The sequence below is a fragment of the Hesperophylax consimilis genome, chromosome 8 (genome assembly GCF_061612785.1).
Source record: "Hesperophylax consimilis isolate HC1 chromosome 8, BYU_Hcon_1.0, whole genome shotgun sequence".
Taxonomy (NCBI): Eukaryota; Metazoa; Arthropoda; class Insecta; order Trichoptera; family Limnephilidae; genus Hesperophylax; species Hesperophylax consimilis.
The window spans coordinates 34,987,021-35,010,086 of NC_142843.1; the positions used below are offsets into that span (position 1 = coordinate 34,987,021).

Here is a 23,066-nt window from a genome sequence, read left to right on the forward strand (position 1 = left end):
TGTGCTAAGGAATAGCTGGTTAAAGTTTGTCGGGTTAGTGCCGATACACCCTGTATAGTATATTTGCGGCAGGTTCTAGAGTGGAAGATACTCCGAGAATGTCCCTGGTGTAAGACCACCATCCGGAATTGAAACGTTGGCATTAGACGTGTTTGGTGACCAGGTACTCCCTTACCTTCCTCCTCTCCATCTCCTTAACCTCCCCAACTCCCCACTACCTTCAGCCGTACAACATACCCCAATTGAGAATGCCAGTCTCACTGACTCCAGGCGGTTGAGAGCAGTTTGCACTCTAAGTGCGGTATTCACATACAAAAAAAATTATAATTTAATTTGTCTGTAGCTGTTTGTAAGTTTGTACTACTTTGCAGAGTTATTCCATTTCAAATAATACTATATCCCTTATCAATATTCGTGTTCAACATCGGATATTTGAAATAGGGCGATTTTTTAGATTTTACAGATTATATGAATTAAAAATTACACATATTGAGTAACTTAAAAAAAATTAATACAGTTTCCTTTTCTTTTATATTGATCAGTATTTCTAGGAAGATCTTCACCTTTACAGTTATTATTTCTGTGATTTTTGACTTCTTTCGAAAAAGAAGTCTTATAATAAATCGTACTTTTAAACATGTTAATATATTTTTATTTACGTTTTCATAAAATCATATATTTTGATTATTCATTTCAATTTTTATTTTTATTATGTTTTAAATATGTTTTTGAAATTACATTTCTTTTTGTTTCCACATAATATTATTACCTGTGCTGTTGTCATTACATTACAATATAACCTATACACACAAAAATGAGTTTTGTTATATTATTAAGAATCTCTTAAAATTATTGGTCATCTGGTTATAACGGGATTGTAGACCGTTTCCTGAAAAACTTTTAGTAAATTCTCAATATATCTGGAAACGTGTTCATGCACCTGCATTTTCCTTGACAATATAAAATGACAAAATGTGAAAATATTTGAATTTTTATGAACACCGAAATCGTGATAATAGATTTCTATTTTATTAAAAGTTGGTGTATTTCGAAATTCATAAAATTGCCGTATCAACCATTAGGAAAACTATCTCTAAAATACAGCATGTTCATCAAATCACAATGACATAACATATATTCTAGGCCATAAAACCACATTCGGGCAAAGAAATTATATTTATTTTGCGACGAAACTCTACAATATCCTTCCCCCTGATATGAAGCGAATAGAAAATTTGAATGATTATAAATCAAGATTAAAAATCTGGCTAAAAGAGATTAATGAAAAAACTCTGAAGAAAACATTAAAAACGACATAGAAAACTAATAAATAGAAATGAATAACTTTAGTCCGCCTCAGCACAGGTCACCCTAGTGAGGAGGACTAAGAAATACAACTTACTATACATATATTTATCATCATATTTTGTATGTACAATAATAATAATAATAATAATTGAATGACTTGTATAGCGCCGTTTTTGTGCAAAATCACCTCAAGGGCGCTGTTCAAACTTATAATACTCGTACATTTCTACAGTGATCTATGTTATTACTTAATTATTTATGGAGAAAATATACATTACAATACTTACCTGGTAGGTCACTTGAGATAAACACTTAATTAACATTATCAAATTGTTTATTGGCGAAATTTAGATACAGGATTTAGGACTTAATTGAAAATTTGAATATAACTGGACTTTCTCTTAGGAATGGTATATTTAATTTAAGGGTACGACAGCTTAAAAAGGTAAGTTTTTAGTTTAGACCTGAATTCTGTTGGACTTGTTATGGATCTTAGTTCCGGAGGGAGTTTATTCCAAGCCTTCGGCCCAGATACTCCAAAAGCGCGATCACCAAACTTAGTATTTAGCTTGCGCTTAGGTTCTATCAGCCTACAGCTGATGATGTTGCTGATCTAAGAGTTGACTGCATCAGACCAGTGTTTTCCGGGACGCATAGTTCAGAGATGTAGGGTGGGGCCATTTATTGATGGATTTAAACACCATCCAGCACAGTTTGTACTGGATTCTTTCAGGTCACTTGAGCCAGTGAAGGTTACGAAGGTGTTCTGAAATGTGCGAATATTTTGAAACCCCGGTTATGAGCCGTGCTGCTGCATTAAACACTGATTGAAGTTTGTCAATTTGATATTTTGGAAGGCTGGCATAAATGCCGTTGCAGTAATCGAGACGTGAGACTACGTAAGAGTTGATAAGTAGTTTTGTTGCTTCTGTAGGAAGGTTTCTTCGGACAGACTTGAGTTGTCTTAGGTGAAAAAAACCGGTGCTTACAGTCCTATTTATTTGACTTTTAAACGAAAAGTCTGAATCTAAATTGACACCGAGAAGTTTGACTGTTGTTTATGGGATGATAACGCTGCCGGAAATAGTAATAGGTGAATTGTCTATGAAATTTTGACGTTTGTTTGTGGCTGCCCAGAGAAACTCAGTCTTAGATGGATTGAGCTTCAGCTTGTTTGAAGACATCCAACGAGTTATTGCTTCTAGACATTCAGTTATATTTCATATGATGATAAATATTAAATAGTCGCTATAATAAAAAAAATCATTCATTAAGGGCCTGCAATAGCGTTTTTAACCGTATTCATTTAAATAAATAATTTTAAGAGATTCTTAATTAATTAGCAATATTCAATATTAGTCTTTTTTTTCTGTGTGTTATGTACCACTATTATGATACGGGCATGAGCAATGGTAGTCGAGAGAATACAAATAAATTGTTACATAAAATTTAAGCAGGACTACATGTTAAGAACTTTTTATGATGATTGCCGCACAGTCCCTACTGCCCGGAGCTAGCCGATCTTTGGAATCCTCGAGTTGCTTGAGTTCGGTGTCGTCAGGCTGAAGAAAGCGGGAGATCTGGTCACTAAACACAACTAAAGCAATTTCAATAAAGTTTATATTCTGAATGGTGGTCTTTCACCAAGAAGATATTGAGAGACTAATATATTAAATTTATTGGAATAACTTTTAAGGTTTTAATAATAACATTTTTCTGATTTATATAGCGCCGTTTTCGTGAAAAATCACCGCAAAGGCGCTGTCAACATGAATGTAATATATTATGTAATTATTGAAGAAGAAGATAATTTTTGCTATTTGATTTTGGGGTGTTATGCCGTGTTGCGCTAACTCCTTCTTTAGCCTATAAGATAATTCATATTAGGAACAATTAAGAACGTCTGTCAGGCGCTGCATCGCCAAGGGAGGCTGAACAGCGCCCTGTATGCATGGTTATACTGTACTCGGAGTGTGTTCATGATACCTTGTGTGTACCTTGTCGATAGTTCTCTAGTTTTAAAGCTCATGTAATATGTTTGCAATAGTTGCTTCTTCACCGGAGGACACTTGTTGAATCTCCTGGCGAGCATGTTGGCTCGCACGCTCAGTAATCGTCTTTAGTGTTCTATGTCATTTTTATCATTTAGGTCATCAGCCACGACATGCCCCAAATATTTTATTTCGCTGCAGATTTTTAGATTGGCTCCGCCGAGACGTATAGGCGGAATGACAGCTGGACCAATATTTGTATAAATATCAGCAGTGATGGTATTTTCGCATTGTTCATTAGGCCCTGATTATGAACGTATGCTCCGCATATGGCCAGAAATTTCCTCATTGCATTTACCGATGCTACTAATATGACCATGTTGTCTGCATTACTAATATTGTTCATACATTCCCCGGCAATATGGCATCCGATTCTTGTTTGTTCAATGATTTACTGAGCTCATCCATATACACGTTGAACAGCAATGGGAATATTGAGCCTTCTTGTTTAACGCCGCACTTTAGTTTGGCATAGGCTATCATTCCCTCTGACAAAATTTTCCTGATAGTTGTACCATTCTACTCAATATATTGACAGTTTGCGTTGGTACTTGTCGTTTGGTCAGTTTCTTTCCATAACTCATTATGATTGACCCTGTCAAAAGCTATTCAGGTGTCAGTAGCTCGGTGGTAGAGTAGCTGAATGTTTAAAGAAAACATTGTTCCTAGCATGGCGGTAAAGAATAATAGTCTTCTTTTGTGTAGTCGAATACTTTCCACTTCACTTATTCCATCAATGAGATACCTATAAACCTTAAGGAAGAATTGGAATCATAAATCTGGAGCGAAAACCAAAACTTACATAATATTTTTTTACAACTTTCATTGCAAATTTGAATAGGTACAATTCAATACAACTTTTACCGTATCATGAGAACAAGTTCACTGTTTTATTATAATAGATATAAGGCAGATATATTGCGTATAAGGCCTCCCCACAAGTCGTAAGCGCCGGTGACACACGCTTGACAAGTCGGTGACAACACAGTCTTTGTTATTGTAATTCTTATGACTGACAATGAGGCATTGTGTTCTTGATACCATTCCGAGCAGGTACTGCAAGAAAGAACTCACGCTAAATGTTTTGAAAATATGTTTTTTTTTCGAGAAGAAGTTTTTCCGACAGAAAATAAGTTTTTTTTTTTAAATTCTAACATCCATTTTGTTATCCTGAATTGAGTGGAAGTACGGCATGCTCAGTTCGGTATTTGGATATATTGGTGAACGAAAAGGAAAAGGGTAAGAGGAACGTTTTGAAATACTTTGCCATTCAGATCTGTTCATCAAACACGGCTAGTCATTAGCAACGTTTCATGATTGGCGGTGTTCATCGGGCGAGAGTATTAGGAGAGAGTATATTGTATCTGTAATGTTTACTGAGTATCAGGCGATTTTGAATCACAAATCATCCAAATATTTTTATTATTTATCATCTACTGGATCGGGTTTCAAATATAACAAAATTAATTTATTAACAATCTAACGACCTCGACGTGGTCGAAGGGTAAGGCTCTCTAGAACGAATCCGTAGATAGTGGTTTCAAATTCCGGTGTGCGAATGCAAATTTTATTTAATTTGTGTTGCTATAAATAATATGAGTATATTTGCGGGACTTTCCAGGGTAGAAGACACTCTCAGTATCGCCCTGCTGAAAACCACCATTTAGAATTGAAACGTTGGTTAAAAGAGGAAGCTACAAGCCAAAAATGTGTGTATTCTTGGTATACATTATATCTTAGGTAATAGGCATTAAAATCGCTTGACAAACGGTGTCTAGAAACGTTCGATTTCAAGCAAAAAACTGGTTTTTACTTATTTTGTAAATAATTTTATAAGAAAGCGCAAAAGTTTAATCAAGTGAAACTGTCACAGATAATCTTAGCTATAAAACTGTATTTTTTAAGTTGTTTCCTTTATGCGTTCATATATTTCTATTGAAAAAATATTTTTTGTATTAGTTTGCATTTATATTTTTTATTGAGTAATTTTATTTATATTCTACTCAAGCGAAACGATAGGAAAACCTTCAATTTAACTGAAGCATATTTTTGGTTTTCATAATGTACCTACACCAATTCGTTATAAAGATTAATCAAAATAGTGATTTGGCATTAAGCTTCGCCTTAAAATGGTTTAATGGTGACCAGATTTGAAAAGTGTCCAACTCTAAGAATTTCTTGAACTAAGTTAGCCTCGTCATAATTTATTATTACAGATATATAAAATAACGATACATCAAAGCTACCTAACAAAGCCATCATAGTTAAATAATACCTCCACAATTAATAACAGACCGGACTGTCATTAATTATAAGTAGAAAACGAAAAAGGATTATCAGTAATAAAGGCCAGGCTTCCTACAGATAATTACATAATATTATTCTTCGCGGTCATCGGCCTGAGATAAGATTCAATTAGAGGGTTATCGATATTATATAATTTCATATGGAAAACAGCTGGGCGGAACGGGATACAAAATTAAATTGAAGGGAGCAAGGCAGGAGCAATGGTCTCGAAGCAGGGTGACCACTGTGCGCGTCAAGATCGTTAAAAATTGAAAGAAACACAATATGTACCAGACCACTACAGCCGAAGTCGATACCATGACTTATTCAGAGTACCAAAAGGCAAAACCGACGTCCTGGCAAAGCACATAGCATGACGAGGGGATTGGTGCTATTGAAGGAACTAGCAAATTTGGATGTAAGTGACTGTTCTCTAAATGACCTAAAACAATTATTGAAGAGTCACTTACCTAAATGCTGATATGATGTAAAATAGTACTGTAACTGGAATGAATTTTCTGTTGTACAATATAAAAAAATCATGGGATGGACCATTTCCTACAAACGAAATGAAATGAAATGAAAAAAAGAATAAACAAGAACACTAGAAATGCGTTCCGTATACATTTGAGCGGAAACCAATGCAGCCACTGACTTTTTGTTTCTTACTTTTTGGTTTTACTCCATTTAGTCTATCTGTGCCGTATTTGAGGATGCTGTCCGGAGAGTCTTTTTGGGGAGAGGAGGGTTTGAACAGGGGTCTTGAAGAGAGGCATGTTGTAGGAGGGAGGAAACACAGTTGAACTCAAGAACGAGTCGCGTTTTCATGAGACAAATTTCAACTGCGTACATATGTTTGGCGCGCGTTTGGCATGTTTCCCGAATGTGCACCGGTACTGAATGGCATATTGGCAGAACAATCGCAATCCATTTGTTAAGCTAGGGGAGTCTCTCATACAGAACACCACTTTCTACACAGAGTCAAGGGGTTTTTTCAGGTATTTTGGGGCTCCAGACCAGAGGTGGCTGCCAAATTCAACAGTGGGGCGTCCTTGAGATTTGTACGGAGTCAGCAGTTGTGTACTATTAACGAAGCACTACGTTATTGTAAAAAAAAATACCATTGTTATTCCCGATAAAGTTTGATGGTCACCATACTTATGGTCCCTACGCGGCCACCCATACCTTAAAACTAAATGAAACAAAGATAAAAAAAAGTTGAAAACAAAACCCAAAGATAGCCGCGGTCCCACACACACGCAGCTAAAAGAAATGACTTGAATTAAGGTTCTTACCCAGACAGCAAGAAAATCACCCAGGTGGAACTGATCACCGTCACACCACGTGAAAAGGTACATATAATGAATTGAATAAGAAATTGTTAGGGAAAGAAAGCGACTAATTTTTTTACTCGGGTTACTGCTGATTTTAAAATATTTCGTCTTGGGATAAATTCTAAAAACAAAACTAAAGAAACCGGAGCACCACGCTGCCAGAATGTTGGACATAATACGTAGGAGATATTCAATAACATGGACTCTGACATTGGATTCTCGAACGTGGAAATAAATGCTTTCCATTTGCAATGATTAATGTAACTTTGCATATTTTATATAAAGTCCATTGAAACAAACATTGAAATACATCCCATTGTGAAATTAATTTCAAACCTGAGTCGGAGATATTAAAAAAAAAACAAAGTTTGTGCTAATACTATTATTTCAATATTTATGTATTGTACTTAATTCGATTACCATATGTTTTGTTAGGAAGTACGTGCTCTTTTTTAATAAATTAGCATTTAAACAAAACTAGTTATGAAAAATAAAATTTTCATTTAATTTTAGTATTTTGCTTAAAAATAAAAGAAAATAAGTTATTGAAACGGAAATCTATTTGACCCCTTTTGACTGGAGTTTTTATTGCAATGTTTTCCAATGGTTATGTTGGATGGTTCTTTATTATGCAATCGTAACTATTTCTTGTTAATACAACTTTTAATGATTTTGCTAAAAGATGCTACAACGATGGAGTTGTTGCTTTTGCCAAGTTATTTTACAGAAATTCGCGTGCGACAAAGTCATGAAATGGCCATTCAGCGCCATTTTGTTTTTTTGACAGTTGAAAGGTCCCCGTTAAACGCCGATCCTAAGTCCGTTTCAGCTTTTGAACAAATTTTGATCAGCAGAAGTAGACAACTATCATGTTGTTAAGCTCTTCAGTTTATTACAATTTGATAAAGAGTTGAAACGCACCTAAACTATAAAAAAAGGTAAATTTCACTTTTATCCAATAAATAATATGTTCTTAATCGGGTCGCTGGTCACAGGTAAAGGCTTAGGCCTAGTAGTTTCGCAGAAATTAGTTATCAATTTTAATTTAAACTAGGCATAAGCCTTTGCCTGTGAGCAACGATTCGTAATCGGATCGTTGCTCACACAATTGCTCACAACACATTATTTATTGGATAGAAGTGCAATACATTATATTGCCGAGATGTACTCGAAGAAAGTTGGCATAACAGTGCCACTTCATATTTATTTATGAATGAGATTGATATTAAATGCAATCCCACACATGACTTCTCGTTTATAGCCCGTTTTATCTACAATTTTAATTTAAACTAGGCATAAGCCTTTGCCTGTGAGCAACGATTCGTAATCGGATCGTTGCTCACACAATTGCTCACAACACATTATTTATTGGATAGAAGTGCAATACATTATATTGCCGAGATGTACTCGAAGAAAGTTGGCATAACAGTGCCACTTCATATTTATTTATGAATGAGATTGATATTAAATGCAATCCCACACATGACTTCTCGTTTATAGCCCGTTTTATCTACAATTTTAATTTAAACTAGGCATAAGCCTTTGCCTGTGAGCAACGATTCGTAATCGGATCGTTGCTCACACAATTGCTCACAACACATTATTTATTGGATAGAAGTGCAATACATTATATTGCCGAGATGTACTCGAAGAAAGTTGGCATAACAGTGCCACTTCATATTTATTTATGAATGAGATTGATATTAAATGCAATCCCACACATGACTTCTCGTTTATAGCCCGTTTTATCTACAATTTTAATTTAAACTAGGCATAAGCCTTTGCCTGTGAGCAACGATTCGTAATCGGATCGTTGCTCACACAATTGCTCACAACACATTATTTATTGGATAGAAGTGCAATACATTATATTGCCGAGATGTACTCGAAGAAAGTTGGCATAACAGTGCCACTTCATATTTATTTATGAATGAGATTGATATTAAATGCAATCCCACACATGACTTCTCGTTTATAGCCCGTTTTATCTACAATTTTAATTTAAACTAGGCATAAGCCTTTGCCTGTGAGCAACGATTCGTAATCGGATCGTTGCTCACACAATTGCTCACAACACATTATTTATTGGATAGAAGTGCAATACATTATATTGCCGAGATGTACTCGAAGAAAGTTGGCATAACAGTGCCACTTCATATTTATTTATGAATGAGATTGATATTAAATGCAATCCCACACATGACTTCTCGTTTATAGCCCGTTTTATCTACAATTTTAATTTAAACTAGGCATAAGCCTTTGCCTGTGAGCAACGATTCGTAATCGGATCGTTGCTCACACAATTGCTCACAACACATTATTTATTGGATAGAAGTGCAATACATTATATTGCCGAGATGTACTCGAAGAAAGTTGGCATAACAGTGCCACTTCATATTTATTTATGAATGAGATTGATATTAAATGCAATCCCACACATGACTTCTCGTTTATAGCCCGTTTTATCTACAATTTTAATTTAAACTAGGCATAAGCCTTTGCCTGTGAGCAACGATTCGTAATCGGATCGTTGCTCACACAATTGCTCACAACACATTATTTATTGGATAGAAGTGCAATACATTATATTGCCGAGATGTACTCGAAGAAAGTTGGCATAACAGTGCCACTTCATATTTATTTATGAATGAGATTGATATTAAATGCAATCCCACACATGACTTCTCGTTTATAGCCCGTTTTATCTACAATTTTAATTTAAACTAGGCATAAGCCTTTGCCTGTGAGCAACGATTCGTAATCGGATCGTTGCTCACACAATTGCTCACAACACATTATTTATTGGATAGAAGTGCAATACATTATATTGCCGAGATGTACTCGAAGAAAGTTGGCATAACAGTGCCACTTCATATTTATTTATGAATGAGATTGATATTAAATGCAATCCCACACATGACTTCTCGTTTATAGCCCGTTTTATCTACAATTTTAATTTAAACTAGGCATAAGCCTTTGCCTGTGAGCAACGATTCGTAATCGGATCGTTGCTCACACAATTGCTCACAACACATTATTTATTGGATAGAAGTGCAATACATTATATTGCCGAGATGTACTCGAAGAAAGTTGGCATAACAGTGCCACTTCATATTTATTTATGAATGAGATTGATATTAAATGCAATCCCACACATGACTTCTCGTTTATAGCCCGTTTTATCTACAATTTTAATTTAAACTAGGCATAAGCCTTTGCCTGTGAGCAACGATTCGTAATCGGATCGTTGCTCACACAATTGCTCACAACACATTATTTATTGGATAGAAGTGCAATACATTATATTGCCGAGATGTACTCGAAGAAAGTTGGCATAACAGTGCCACTTCATATTTATTTATGAATGAGATTGATATTAAATGCAATCCCACACATGACTTCTCGTTTATAGCCCGTTTTATCTACAATTTTAATTTAAACTAGGCATAAGCCTTTGCCTGTGAGCAACGATTCGTAATCGGATCGTTGCTCACACAATTGCTCACAACACATTATTTATTGGATAGAAGTGCAATACATTATATTGCCGAGATGTACTCGAAGAAAGTTGGCATAACAGTGCCACTTCATATTTATTTATGAATGAGATTGATATTAAATGCAATCCCACACATGACTTCTCGTTTATAGCCCGTTTTATCTACAATTTTAATTTAAACTAGGCATAAGCCTTTGCCTGTGAGCAACGATTCGTAATCGGATCGTTGCTCACACAATTGCTCACAACACATTATTTATTGGATAGAAGTGCAATACATTATATTGCCGAGATGTACTCGAAGAAAGTTGGCATAACAGTGCCACTTCATATTTATTTATGAATGAGATTGATATTAAATGCAATCCCACACATGACTTCTCGTTTATAGCCCGTTTTATCTACAATTTTAATTTAAACTAGGCATAAGCCTTTGCCTGTGAGCAACGATTCGTAATCGGATCGTTGCTCACACAATTGCTCACAACACATTATTTATTGGATAGAAGTGCAATACATTATATTGCCGAGATGTACTCGAAGAAAGTTGGCATAACAGTGCCACTTCATATTTATTTATGAATGAGATTGATATTAAATGCAATCCCACACATGACTTCTCGTTTATAGCCCGTTTTATCTACAATTTTAATTTAAACTAGGCATAAGCCTTTGCCTGTGAGCAACGATTCGTAATCGGATCGTTGCTCACACAATTGCTCACAACACATTATTTATTGGATAGAAGTGCAATACATTATATTGCCGAGATGTACTCGAAGAAAGTTGGCATAACAGTGCCACTTCATATTTATTTATGAATGAGATTGATATTAAATGCAATCCCACACATGACTTCTCGTTTATAGCCCGTTTTATCTACAATTTTAATTTAAACTAGGCATAAGCCTTTGCCTGTGAGCAACGATTCGTAATCGGATCGTTGCTCACACAATTGCTCACAACACATTATTTATTGGATAGAAGTGCAATACATTATATTGCCGAGATGTACTCGAAGAAAGTTGGCATAACAGTGCCACTTCATAATTATTTATGAATGAGATTGATATTAAATGCAATCCCACACATGACTACAATTTGCAAAATGACTATCGTAAATTTTGCAAACTGTAAATAAAATAATTTATTTTGTCCTATTATTGTGTACTAGTTAACTAACAATAAAAAATGTTTTTTGTGTCCTGTTGATTTTATTTATTTATTTAAATACAAACGGCACGACGTGTGCCTTTAACATAAATATAAATAAAAAGTTAAAAAGTACAAGGTATAAAGTTCAAAGTATAATATTCGGTATAAAGTGTATAAAGGTTAAATATAAAGTTAAAGAAAAAGCTAAAGGTTCAATATAAAGTTAAGTAAAAAGCGTAAAATATAAAGTTTATTTTAACGTGTAAAGGGTAAGGTTAACTATAAAGTTAAGTACAAAGAATAAATTATAAAAAACAAGTACAAAAAGTAAGAAAAAAATATTGTTAACACATTGTGTGATAAGCTTTTTCACATATAATAACTTTGTTTATAAATTACATTAATTCCTAATTCTGATAAACTCCGCCCACTCTTACCCCTCCCCCCTCCTTCCACTTCTTCTTTCCAATTGTAACCTATATTTAATTGTTTTCTTCAGTGTATACTTACTCCGTATGAGGTGAACTTCGTTAATGAAACATTTAGAGGTTGTATATAATAAAGTGATGTAAACAAAGTTATTACTGTTTTAATAAAATAGATTATCAAAGTAACGATAGTGTAAATAAAATGTATGCGTAATTACTATTCCTGCACACGTAAAACATATTTTTTATGCATCTTTTATGTGATAACAGACTTCCTTCATCATTGATATCAAAGTATTCATTAAAGACTTTTTTTTTCTGCATTAGCGGTAGTATTGTTTGTCAATTATTGGAGATTTTTCAAATTAAAAATAAGTCAGAAAGATCCTGATAGTCAGAAAACTTACCAAATAAGAATTTTCAGCAAATTTATTCCTTGCATCAATGTGTTGAACCCATTAGCTTAGCCTTTCAGAATGTTAGCTGAAGACATTTATTATTAACTATCTCAATTGCTGGGTATTTTAAAATGAAGATCAGCCAAAAGAATTATTCAAGTTGACTTTTAATAGATGTATTATTAAATGAATATATGCATTATTATGGCTTTATCATAGCAACGTCGATAAATTAATAAAATAATTATTTTAAAAAGGTTTCAACACAGAGAGGTGGGCGTTCACCAGGCCGATATAGAAAGTTTATTTCACTATGGAAATAATTGGAACAGACCGTTGGTGTTAAATTAATGAAATGGACATTTCGTTAATTAGCATCTTATCCAAGAATCGACTTATACGGGTAGTGTTCACTTGTCGCTGATTATAAATGACTAGCTGATGTGTACCCGGCGTTGCTACGAGTTATCCTTAGGAGATAGACATATATCATCACGGACTTTTCTGTAGGCCTTTTTAAGATCTACAATTCCGTAGTACATTATTTTGATATATCTTACGAGGTTTAGCCAGCGTTAGCAATGTAGTGCCCGAAAATATATTTTTACCTCTTCATTTTAAAACATCGACTATTCTCTACTTTCTATAAATATAATAGGCATGTATCATATATGTAAACTTTCCGGAAAAAACTCTATAAATGATAGTGAAAACGCTATCAAAATCTGTTTGGTAGCTTAGAAGAACTAAGCCCACAAACAGATAGACACGGATAGCGACTTTATTTTAAACTATAGGGTTTTCCAATAAGAGCTTTTATTTTGAATAGCCCGCCATTTCGGTAGCTGTCATTTTTAATTTATATACATAATAAAATAAAAAAAGTTATAAGAAAGTGATAAGAAGCGATGTGTAGTTTATGGCAAGTGTGTGTTTATGTCTATAAAATAAAATAAAAATTATATACATAGTAAAATAACACCTCTTATTGGAAAATTCTATATTTAGAGATATAATTGATCGAGGCTCACATTTTAATTAAATCCGAAGAATTGATTAACATTGATTAACAACTTTATTTAACGGTTGAACACAGGATATACGTTATTTACATTTAAATCTAAAAATCTATAATTTTAGTAATATTTTCATCAGAATTTATTAAAATATACCCTTGAGGAAGATGCATTTTCTAGGCCTGCCAGGCCAAATTCGACCGTAGGTCCGTCCAATACGGTGAGACTACACGCCGCATGGTTTTGTACACGTCTTCTTCACTTAATGTCGATAAGATTCCGACTTTATTTTAGAGTATTTTGTCGTCTTGAAGGGTACATAGTATATATACGGGAAGAAAATTGTTTATCAAGCATCTCTTTTAACGCGCGTTACCTTGTAATTTACATTATTTATATGGTAATGGTAACGCGCGTTAAAATATTTATAAGGAAAATATCTGCCAAAACGTGCATTACTCGGAAATTAAATCATAATGTGTGCTCAGATATAATTAAATTAACTCCAAATACATTTTCACTTAACCTCAAAATAAAATGTGCTACAACGAATATTCGACACACTTTAACATATTGAGGGCCACTGTAAATTCGCCAGTCATGCTAAAGTACTTTTTATACCCAGACTGGATTACTCATCATTACAGTGTAATATTATGCACATGGTGATAATGTACATTATTTGTACATTTAAAGTAGAACGTATACGGTAAACTGGTGAAATAATTAGATTAACACTTGTGGAAGGTGTAAGTAGTAGTGCTGTTATAAGATACTTTTTATACTATGATCATTATTATCACAAGTCAATTCAAGCCGAGATGAAGGTGGGACAGACGGGTCGTGTCATGAAGCTATCATTCATTCTTATGCGCAGCTGTTCTTGCATGATGAAAAACTATTATAAATTGGATGAAAGCAAAATGATGATGAACGCCCAGAGTGAAGTACCCCCGGAATGGAACAGTTGTGGTTGTATGACCTTATTATTCATTTAGAGCGGCAGCTTGCAAATAACCCAGATGAAATAAAGATGCACCAAATAACTAATGTTAGATGAAAGATCAAAGCTCAAACTAAATATAGGAAATAACTGAGAATATTACTAGAAATCTTCAATCAATACAATTAAGAGTTTTAAACAACCGCTATCTTAAATAAATTATATTATTTTATACACTATCTACTCTATCTAGGTTACAAACCAATTCGTTGGAACTTTGTGATCATTTAAAAAAGGTATCCAAAAATATGGGAAAGATTTGTTGCAATATGATTTTGTTAATTCTGAATTTGAAATATGAGATTGTCAAATGTGACATTTAATAATTAGGTTTCAATGGTCGAGTGGTTCACGCTGTCCCGATAAGACAAGAGATCCTAGGTTCAATTCCTAGTTGTGACCGTTATCTTTTTATTTTATGTGTCTTGTTCTGTTTCATGTTTCGTTTAGATTTTAACAGATTTTAACGTATTATCATCTTCTTCTTAAAAAAGTTAAAGATAAAGTTGTTCCTAAATAATATTTATTTTGTTCGTGTTTTACTCATATTGGTACGAGTCATTTGTTGTAGAATAGACAATTTCATGTCAGTACACAAGGGAACAAAAAATGAGAGAAATCGCATCCCATAGTTTTAGGACATAGAAAAATGAGTATTGTTATCTTAAATCTTTTCCAATTATTGGTAATCAGGTTAAAAACGGGATTGCATACCGTTTCCTAATAAACTTTTAGTAAATTCGTAATAATATCGGAATACATGTTCAGGCACCTGCGTTTTTCTTTATTAATTAAGGTATTTTATTATTTTTTTATCAGGAAAACTATCAATTCATTCGTTAAGGGCCTGCAATCCCGTTTTTATCCGGATTATGAATAATCTGAAGAGATTTTTAATAAAGTAGCAATATTTGTTTTCAGCAATTTTTCTCCAAGCAAGTGATATGATTCAAGCTTGACTCCAAGCGATTGATAGGTACAAACTAATTTTCTCTAATTCTTTTATGAAGGCATTTCGTTAAAACTACCGTTCGATCTTCACCTACAAATAACATTTATTTAAAGTAAGCCAAAAGTAACATTGATTTTTCTAAATACCAAACGAGACGTCAAACAGTTCGCTCGACATTTTATGCGAATTAATGCCAAGGAACAAACAGAAGACCTTCTGTGTGGCAAAACTCTTTGTCCCTGAAATTCACAACACACGGATACGGTTGTAATTTTACGTTGAGTAGATACAATGTTTACTCGCTGCATAAAAGCCTGTTTTATAAACTAGATTATAAAACTGAATATAATTTCTGCATAGTGGCGACCGCTGTGGGAACTCGTCTCCCAGGAATAAGGTCATACGATAACTGGCATTTTGCTAATGCATCGACGGAAGAATAATATATAATATGAATGTTGGCAGTTGTCACTGAAGCAGGGGTCTAATGATTATGTCGATTACTCGCTCTAACGGTCATTCAACTATCACAGAGACACAGCCTCATTTGTTGGATTTCAATAATTTCTTCACGGTCAGTTTGTGGCTCATCAAGTCATGAGTGCGAGCTTAATTCAGCCGCTTAAATCGGAAGCCTTCAATAAGTCTAGCGTTTGTATTCAAGTTGTTAACCCGGTCGTACTAACGAGTAACAAAAACTAACGAGCCCATCTTTCCGGAGTAAATGCAACTATAGCATCACCAATTTAGGGTGTGGTGCTGAAGGTTAGCATTGAGGAAAAGGAGATGGGGTATTATAATTTTTTTATAGAACGTCAAAAATATCTTTAGTATTTATATACATGTATGTTTTTCTTGGATATTGTAGCAATAGCAAAGTTCGAAGTTGAATGTTGGAATTAGATAATCATGCAAGAAAACCTGGTTATTGCAAACCAAAAATGAGTATATTCTTGGTACGCCTTATAACGTCATGAATATAGGTAGAAAACATTAAAATCGCTTGGCAAACGGAGTCTAGAAACGCTCGCTTTCAAGTACAAAAGTGGTTTTTATTTTGTAAACAATTGAATTTGAAAGCAAAAAAGTTAATGAAAGGAAACTGTCACAGATAATCTTAGCTATAATATTGAATTTTTTAAAGTTCGTTCTTTTATGTTTTCATACATTACTATAGTGAAAAAATAATTTTTTAGTACTTTATATTTAAAAAATTTATTGAGTAATTAAAATTTTTATTTCAATTTTACTCAAGGGAAACGATAGAAAAAGCTTCGATTTATCTAAAGCATATTTTTTGGTAATTATAATGTAAACGAATTTGTTATTAAGATTAATCGAAAATAGTCATTTAGCATTAAGCTTCGCCTTAACGCTGTAATTAATAGGGTTGATAAATCTTTAATCCAAAAAAAATCAACAAATTATGTTGCCTAAAACCTCCGAGATTTATAGAGCAGATCACTGCTTTTTTCTAAGTGAATTCAGATTTGTTGCCTCAGAAATGTGTTGACAGTAATAATAAAATGTATTGTCTTATATTTTGACAAACTGTTTTCTCGCCGAGAACGAGCAAACATTTGAGCTTTCGAGAATATGAACACACCTGCTTCATTCTCTCGACAACCCCAACCAAACAGTCAACGAACCAAAACGAAATGCATTTAAAAACACCTTACAAGGCTACCTCACCCTACCTTCGTAAGCGTTAGCGTGTAGGAATGCATCACGGTTGTAAGTAGGTTATGAACACCGAAATTATTTGAAACAAAGGTTTTAAAGTTAAGGCAACAGCACGATCTATAATAACTTGCTATTAATTAGAATAAATTAAACAATAGCTTTGTGTAAGGCTACTACGTTTATTTCAACTGTTGATCTGTTTAGAGAAACGGTTTTCAGAAAGGACAAAAGGTAAACTAACTTTGAAGGAAGGCCACTTAACTAGCGCAAGATTGAAGCAATGGGTTACCCACGAGTATATGACTAGTATAGACACTATTAAATTTAACACAACTGATAAACAACTGTTTACCACATGTACATGTATTTTTCATCTGTTGTGTAAATTTCAAACACCTTTATATTAGAAAGGTTGTAAGCTCTTAAAAAATGATCTTATTTTATAAGCTAACCTCATATTCAGGTTCCCTGCATAGAAAAATATTGTAAGGTGTGTTCCGAAAATTCTAAAAAAACATATCTGTTGTTAATTATGCGCTAAAGCACGCTATGATTCGTATTTCTATTTCTCGTTTTCAAACAATCTTCGGTAATTCTTTTCATCTTCTTTTTAAATACATCCATCGGAATGTCACTTTTGTTTTCGCTAATGAATGAATGCAAATCTTGGAAGCTGAAATTATTCCACTTAACGACATTCGATCGGGCAGAAACTCATCACAACAGTTAATATCCGATAATACCCGATCGGAATTTGGCGAGGTTGGTACGTTGGTAGAGCTGTCGAATCCAGTTCCTGGGTCGGAGGGTTGAATCCTCAGCGAACCCGAACTTTTATTAAATTTTTTTTTTTTTTTTTTAACTTCCGATTTAGTTGTCCGGGTTAAATCTTCCCCAAAGGAAAAACTTAACCCTTCCACTCACTTTTCCACAAATGATCATCTAGTCAATCAACATTATGTAAGTGCATTATATAAGCAAAATAAATACAAAACAATACAAGAACAACAACACGTCAATAGTATTATAATTTTTAAAAATTAATAGTTTTTTTTAAATAAATAGTTTTTTTGAAATAAATAGTTTTTTTAAATAAATAGTTTTTTTTTCAAATAAATAGTTTTTTTTTAATAAATAGTTTTTTTTAAATAAATATATTTTATTAAATAAATAGTTTTTTTTTAAATAAATATAATATTTTTATTAAATAAATAGTTTTTTTTTCACAGAGCTTTAAATGGTATGTTTGTGGGTGTTTATGAAACTCTAAAATGAAAATAGCGTGCTATGCATTGTTATTATAAAACCTTGATTTCACTCTTTGTTAATTTCAAATTCTTCTCTGACTCACCATTACAATAATGTATCATCATTATAGCACGAGCCTTGCTTAATTCGAAAACCAGTTTAGAGTTCAGATACAGCCATTATTATTTGTAGGTGCTTTTTCGCGATGTTTTGATTTCAAATGCGTTTGTTAAGCGAATCGATACTTTGAAAAATGTTACAAAATTGGCGGAATGTTAATCGTGACATTGGGCATGGTTTATTGACAGATTATTATGTTAATATGAATGGATGGATACTTACAACTGAAGAAGAGCGTTGACCTTCCTGGCTGTGCGTATCTTCGGACTCATCAAAGTCAGATTGGGCAGATTTCTTTAGAGCGCTGGAACAATGAAAATAAACCATTAGGCCGGGTTCCCACTATGCCGGACCGGCAGATCTGCCGGAAACCGGACACCGGACAAGAGTGTTCACATTACACCGGAGCCGGAAAGATAATGTGAGGACATCGCTTCAGGATTCGAAAGAAAAGCCAACTTTCCTCACTGTGTTGGAGCAGTAGATGGCAAACATATTAGAATTTTGAAACCAGCTGAGAGTGGTTCTATGTTCTTTGAAGTTGTTGATTCACAGTACCGTTTTATTTTTATTAGTGTGGGCTCATATGGCAAGGAATGCGATTCTACTATATTAAAGGATAGTAAATTTTGGCAAAAGATCAATGATGGTACTTTAAATGTACCAAAGCCTAGACCGCTTCATGAAAACTTGCACGAGGAATTACCGTTTAAACTAATAATAATAATAATATTTGGCTGATTTATATAGCGCCGTTTTCGTGAGAACTCACCTCAAGGGTGCTGTACAAATATATTTCTTAAATAGTTAATACTAGAACTACTTATCTCTAAGACTTATATCTAGTGACTTACGACTAAGGCCTATAACTACTATATTAACGACATATATACGAGTATTTACATATTTAGCAACTTACAACTAAAATTAATATTAACAATCTAATCTTACTAACGCCAGAAGAAGAAGGAAGTTCTATTATATTAGGGTGTTTTTTATTGTTAGCTGGATATATATGTTAAATGAATGAAATTAATGAATAAAATCAATCGTCAATCTTAAACGCATTTAGATGATTCATCTGCCAACAATTAAACCGATTGACTTGTTATGTTCCCGCTGATATTGTCCATTATCCATTGGTAGGCAAGTCAATAGAAAAATTGAATGAACGGAATCGCTAGATAATGTAACAATTACAGTATAAAAAAATGAAAAAATAAATATTTGGATAGAATGACGGATTTATGAAAATGAGTGTCTGAAGGCTTTAATCTCCTACGTCCGTATGGAGGTACACATTTGAATACTGATAAAAAGATTTAAACGAGCAGGACGAACACGTCTACTTTCTTCAAAAAATGCGAGCCGATGACGAGAGGGGAGCCCGGAGCGCGGGCGCGGCGAGTGGGGACAGCCGGATACCGGCATAAACTCGTTCACATTACTCCGGTCCGGTGGTTCTACCGGCACTTTCGCAGTGACAAAACGCTCGGTAAAAATGCCGGGCTCGGCAAAAATGCCGGACCCGGGATAATGTGAATAGCTACATATAAATTGTACAGCCACTAGCCCTTCCGGCAGTTTTACCGGCCTGGCAGATCTGCCGGTCCGGCATAGTGGGAACCAGGCCTTAACACTTTGGTTTAGCGAAATGTACAATGGTGTTAATACACATAATTAATACATAATTGATCACATACGGCAAGATTAAAGGATAAACAAAAATTATAATTAAAATTGCTGAAGATGGAGGTGTTTTGGATCACCCGGGGTTCAGTCGGACGAATCTAGTTAGATAATCATAGATTTATCGTGATTAATTTTTAGGTTACTACGCTTAGAAGAGGCTTAAGCTGTTTTTTTTATGTGAAACCGCGCAAGAATCCGAACTGCTCCCGTCTGGAGCCAGTGAGACTATGGCATCTCCAATTAAAGTATTTTGTGAGATTGAAGGTAGCGGAGAGGGGAAGAGAATTGGGAAAAGTAAGGTGGGGAAGTATTTGACTATTCAGATCTGGTCACCAAACACGGCCAAAGCCATTTCAAGCAACGTTTCAATTCTGAATGGTGCTCTTACACCAGGGCGATACTGAGAGTATCTTCCACTCTGGAAAATGCCGCAAATAAACTATATATTATTTTTTATGAGTAATTTGTGAAAACTGGTCGGTGGCTGAGATGCTATTGACATCGCTTTTGGGTCCCAACCAGGCGTAGTGATTGGCTGGCTAAGTCCTTTATCAAAACACAAGCAACATTTTCCGCTTAACATTACTCCTTAGAAGGAGATTTAAAATATCGTCAGATTATTCGTAACCCGAGAATGTTTGTCGTTCTTTTATTTAAAAAAATAAATCAAAATTAATCAAATAAAATTTAAATGCGCACGCTGGGATTTGAACCCGCGAGTTCCAGCTTGCTAGTCGAGAGCCATACCCCTTGACTACGGAGGACATGAGGGATTCTTCACAATTATCATTCCCCTTTGCTGTTTTATATTTAACAACTTTGATGCATTATATTTTAAAACGACAGTTAAATTAGTATTTCATATCTCCAAAAATGACAAACTTTGGTAAAACGTACGCAACTATGTCTCGTGACGACACACGCAGTAAAATTCATAATTCTAATGGCAGAGCTGCAGTACTCGGCGCATGTATCGTGATGTCCCATGCTTTTCGGCCGGCTTCAAATATCCTAATAATTTTTTCTATCTTCAGTACTATTAGGTATTTTCCAAAATATTCAAAAGGTTTGTTCTCACTATGCTGTAAATAATATGACATATTTGTAAATAACTTGAAATTACGTTGTAGGTAGTAGAAAACCTAATTAATATTATTTATTTATTTTACCAATCATCAAACATTCCTAGGGGAATATTGGGTAATATTTGTGCATCTTTAGAGCACCTATTTAATAAGGACATTCCATTATGAAGAAACTGTTCATTCTGTCCTCAGCTATTATGGCATTACAGTGCCTGTAACTCACACGAGATATTTATCTTTTCATTCTTTTTTGCATTCCTCTTATCTTTTGTGTTTACGGACCAAATCAGATTGTGGAAAAAAGGTAATAATACAAAAAAAACAGAAAAAATAGGGGCGCAGGATTAGACACATCCTGTCGAGGGACTTTAAAAGAGATAATGTGTCATGGGTGCGCATTAATTTCACAGGTTACACAAAGCTAGAGACGTCGGATACCGTAAAGTAAGATACACTTAATTTAAGACTTGGCGTATAAAATTAGTTGCGTTTCTTTAAAAATAAGTATGTTTTAAGATTTTCACGTACAAAAGTATTTTTGTTATTTGTTTTTGGGGTGTTATGCCGTGTTAACTTAACCGTGCTAACTCCTTCTTGTCCGAAACATTGACTAAAGAAGGAGTTAGCACAACACGGCATAAAACCCCCAAAAAATTAAATAGTAAGTATGTTTTATCTATCCAATTGCTTTCAAGTAAACAGTTTTTTTTTAAATGGATAGTACTTATTCACAGTCCCGCTCTTGAACTCATTGCACTTTTCCAAAAATTAAGGGTCTAAAATGAGCCCTCTGATATTTTTAAAAGATACAAGGATCATTTAAATACATTGGTTGGACAAATAAATAGTATTATGTACCCACATTCAAATTTATAATATAAAAATTTTATTAAAAATTATTTGCCAAGCTCGAAAATCGAAACCTGTTCAACTGTTTTGAATACAGCTATGATGACCATTATACTCGTACTAGACATCAATAGACACCAACAACAAGTAAGAATGGCGCCATAAATTTATTATGATATGTACCCACTTAAAATATGAATTATGTATCTCTTAAATTTTAGAATGTTTCGTACATAACATCAGAAATTATATTGTTGCCAATCGAGTTCGAATACAACCCTGCAATAGATCCGCCATTATTGTTCATGAACTCTGTGATCGATCGGCCAGAGATTACACGAACTCAGACGCTCTGGACTGCCATTATCCGCAGCATCCACCCACCACCTCCTCCTCCTACCGCCCTGGTCTCTGGTATTTGGTACCCACTATCCAGTCCTTGGTACCTCAGGGTGGAATGACACTCACGAGATACGAGGCTGACCTCTTCATCGCTGTTTGCTTCAATTTTCCACTCAGTGTATTTACTTTATAAAAGTATCGTGACAAAGAGCCATTTATAACATTCTAAATTGATTTAAGCGAATGTAAAAAAATTAAAACGATTGGAAAAGTGGAATTAATTGGAATACAAAATGAGTATATTTAACAGCTTGTGTGAAATGCTCCGTGACAATCTAACGACGACGTGAGGTGTTTTAATCGTGCAACATTTGTAAAAAAACATAAATAACTATTTCATTTGAACGCATTAGTTATGCGACTTATCGTGGAATCTTTAGTTTATTAACGTTCCTTGGGACAGCTGTAAAATTATGCATCAAATTGACTGTCCTGAAACGGGAAACCATTGCCAGTTGGACATTCAAAGCTTAATTATTCCGTAATTGTATTTTTTATTATCTAATAATTAAATAAAAAAAGTTATCTCATTCAATCAAAAACACCAATTTCGTTTG

General features: G+C 34.1%; 1 protein-coding gene across 4 annotated transcripts in view; it reads right to left on the reverse strand.

Moving 5' to 3' along the window:
• Nucleotides 1-23,066, reverse strand: part of sprt (PDZ domain-containing protein sprite) — a 189,569-nt gene that overhangs the window by 129,108 nt on the left and 37,395 nt on the right. For 3 of the 4 annotated variants that reach the window (XM_089634612.1, XM_089634610.1, XM_089634611.1), the window contains one exon: nt 18,704-18,785. The exons of the other annotated variant lie outside the window; for it this stretch is intronic. In XM_089634612.1, the coding sequence (XP_089490738.1) occupies nt 18,704-18,785 (82 nt within the window). The remainder of the gene's footprint in view (nt 1-18,703; nt 18,786-23,066) is intronic. 4 annotated transcript variants of the gene reach the window in all.